General features: G+C 47.1%; 1 protein-coding gene across 1 annotated transcript; it reads left to right on the top strand.

The window, feature by feature from the left end:
- The first annotated feature begins 208 nt into the window (after window positions 1–208).
- Window positions 209–2,693, top strand: KCNF1 (potassium voltage-gated channel modifier subfamily F member 1). The gene has a single exon (XM_042819664.1). The coding sequence runs from the start codon at window positions 870–872 to the stop codon at window positions 2,331–2,333; it is 1,464 nt and encodes a 487-aa protein (XP_042675598.1). The 5' UTR covers window positions 209–869; the 3' UTR covers window positions 2,334–2,693.
- Window positions 2,694–2,991: the final 298 nt, after the last annotated feature.

Raw genomic sequence — 2,991 nt, 5'->3', positions numbered from 1 at the left:
AGAAGAGACTGTTTTTCTCTGCATTTCTCATAGAAGCACTGTACTGCAGCTCTGAATTCCTTTATAGATTATCGGGTATTGTGTTTAATATACGTAAAAAAATATCACTCAGGTGCACGGCAGCTTGGAAAGCCTTCCTCTTGCAGGCGTGCGGGTATATAAATAGCCGGGTGCTGCTGCAGCTGGTGCTTTGCTGGGTTTCGCCAGAAGAGGGTAGGGCTGGGAAAGGAGCTCAGCCCCGTTGTGTTGGGAAACAGCGACGGGAAAACAAGCCCAAGTTTCTGCTCTGCGCGCTCGCACCGACCGTGTGCGGGAGTCAGCGCGGAAACTCGGGAGGACCTCAAAGTAAAAAGAGAACGGAAAGAAAAAGCCCAATCAAAAAGCATCTTTCTAGGGAAACATCGAAGAGGGAAACGGCAACAGTTTTCTGCGGGCTCACCCTCCCCGAGAACTGTCAGCCACTTTGCAGTAAGCAGAGCACAGGATTTATTTCTCGGCCGTGACTTCCAACCTGTGAATAAATAGCACTTTAGAGAGAGAATGGGACCCGAAAAGACTCTCAAGCACTGAGCAGAGGGGTGAGTTTTATTGAATGGCTTCTTCTCTTTCCGATCCGCTGGAGCTTTCTAACCTCCTGCTTTCAGGCACGGCAGCCCAATGACTTGTCTTTTCACTGCAGCTTGTTGCATCCCTCACCAGGCTTTCCTGAGCGCAGGTCTGTGTCCGTAGCCTTTTCCCCCGCCGCTCCAGGTCATTCATTTGCAGCAGAGCTGATTTGCTGCCGATTTGCTTTCATGAGAAATTAAATCCACAAGTCTTTGAAACCGAACGGCAGCCTAAAAATCAGCTAGAATCCAACACCGTTTAAAATGGCAGGTGACTTTAGGTTTCCAGATGTGGACACTGACGTAACAGAGAAAAACGAAGAAACTGAGATCGTAGTCAATGTCGGTGGGGTGAGGCAGGTGTTCTACAGTGATAACCTGAACCAGTACCCAGGAACACGGCTGGCAGAGTTGCTCAACTGCCTGTCGGGGGGATACGACAGCATATTCTCCCTCTGTGATGACTACGATCCTGGAAAGAGAGAGTTTTACTTTGACAGAGATCCAGATGCTTTCAAATGCATTATTGATGTGTACTACTTTGGGGAAATTCACATGAAGAAAGGAATATGCCCCATCTGTTTCAAGAATGAGATGGAATTTTGGAAAGTGGATCTTAAATTTTTGGATGACTGCTGCAAAACTCATCTGAGTGAGAAAAAGGAGGAACTGGAGGAAATAGCCCGAAGGGTGCAACTGATCCTGGATGACTTGGGAGTGGATGCCTCCGAAAGCCGCTGGAAAAGATGTCAAAAGTACATCTGGAAGTTCTTGGAGAAGCCAGAATCGTCCTACCCAGCTCGAGTGATTGCCGTTCTGTCTTTCCTGTTCATTTTGATCTCCTCAGTTGTGATGTGCGTGGGGACCATCCCAGACATGCAGGTCTTAGATGCGGAGGGAAACCGTGTGGAGCACCCAACCCTGGACAGCATCGAGACAGCCTGCATAGGCTGGTTCACCATGGAGTACGTGCTGAGGCTCATCTCCTCTCCAAATAAACTCCACTTCGCCCTGTCATTCATGAACATTGTCGATGTACTAGCTATACTTCCTTTCTATGTCAGCCTCACCTTGACACATCTGGGAGCCAAGCTGATGGAGCTGAGCAATGTCCAGCAGGCAGTCCAGGCACTGCGCATCATGAGGGTCGCGAGGATTTTCAAGCTTGCACGGCACTCCTCGGGGCTCCAGACCTTGACCTATGCTCTGAAACGCAGCTTTAAGGAGCTGGGGCTGCTCCTCATGTACTTAGCTGTTGGGATCTTTGTCTTTTCTGCCCTGGGTTATACCATGGAGCAAAGTCACCCCGATACCTTATTTAAAAGCATCCCTCAGTCATTCTGGTGGGCAATCATCACCATGACCACGGTCGGGTATGGAGACATATACCCCAAAACAACTCTAGGAAAACTGAATGCTGCCATCAGTTTTCTTTGCGGAGTGATAGCGATTGCCCTTCCCATCCACCCTATCATTAACAACTTTGTCAGGTACTATAACAAACAGAGGGTTTTAGAAACGGCTGCCAAGCACGAGTTGGAGCTGATGGAGCTAAACTCAGCTGAGGGGAAAACTGCAAGCTCCAAGGGTGAACTCGGGGACCTTGCAAGTGAGGGCAAGGAGGGCCCTTTTTATAGCAGCCGGCTAAAAGTCTCCCACAGTGACACCTTTATTCATCTCCTGTCAGAAGAGAAACACTATAGGACCAGGCTTCAAAGCTGCAAATAAACTGTGAGCTGTTGTCGGCGCTAAGCCTATAGATGGGGACAACCTGACAAACAGCTTTGGAAAGGACACGAGGGATCTGTTGGTGCTGGGAGGGAGCACTGCTTTGCTTTTCCAACGTGAACACAAACTAACCCGTGCTACCTCCATCAGCAGTTGGTAAGACTTTGCTGTTATTATCCAAAGTAAAACCATAGGACTCCATTGAGATCAGACTGCGTATAATGATTGCATTCTGACAACAACCATTTGTAACCATTTTAAATACTGAAAAGTTCTTCCTGACCTGTAAATGTTTGATCTGAGTGTGCAGCATTGCCAATTCAGAGCTCTGTACCTGTAACAATAAAGAGCAACATCACACCGAGTGTGTCTTCCAGGCTGTGATCAGTGGCTTTGCAGCTAGGAAAATAGTTCTCAAAAATTAAAGCAATATTTCACTCATCATCGGTTCGGGTTTATAGCGAAACATTGCAAACACTTTCAGCCTAAAGATATTGAAAGCATGAGCATGTACCTTGTGCTGAATAACGCAGGCAATGAATGGTTTCATTTTTGTAATCTGTACCTTGGGGTTAACTTTCTGGATTTTTATCTGTTCCTCTTTCAGGAAAAAAATACTACTTTAAATAGCACCTGAAGCTATTTTTTGGGCAGTGAT

Source organism: Centrocercus urophasianus, unplaced genomic scaffold, assembly GCF_019232065.1.
Source record: "Centrocercus urophasianus isolate 14NV4802_14NV808 unplaced genomic scaffold, USGS_Curo_1.0 seq_10, whole genome shotgun sequence".
NCBI lineage: Eukaryota > Metazoa > Chordata > Aves > Galliformes > Phasianidae > Centrocercus > Centrocercus urophasianus.
Note: the sequence above shows the minus strand (reverse complement) of the source record. Positions and strands in the feature narration are given on the sequence as shown.

What these genes read in the sequence shown, in the direction of transcription:
- KCNF1 (XM_042819664.1), top strand. Translation starts at nt 870, where the DNA reads ATGGCAGGTGACTTTAGGTTTCCAGATGTGGACACTGACGTAACAGAG.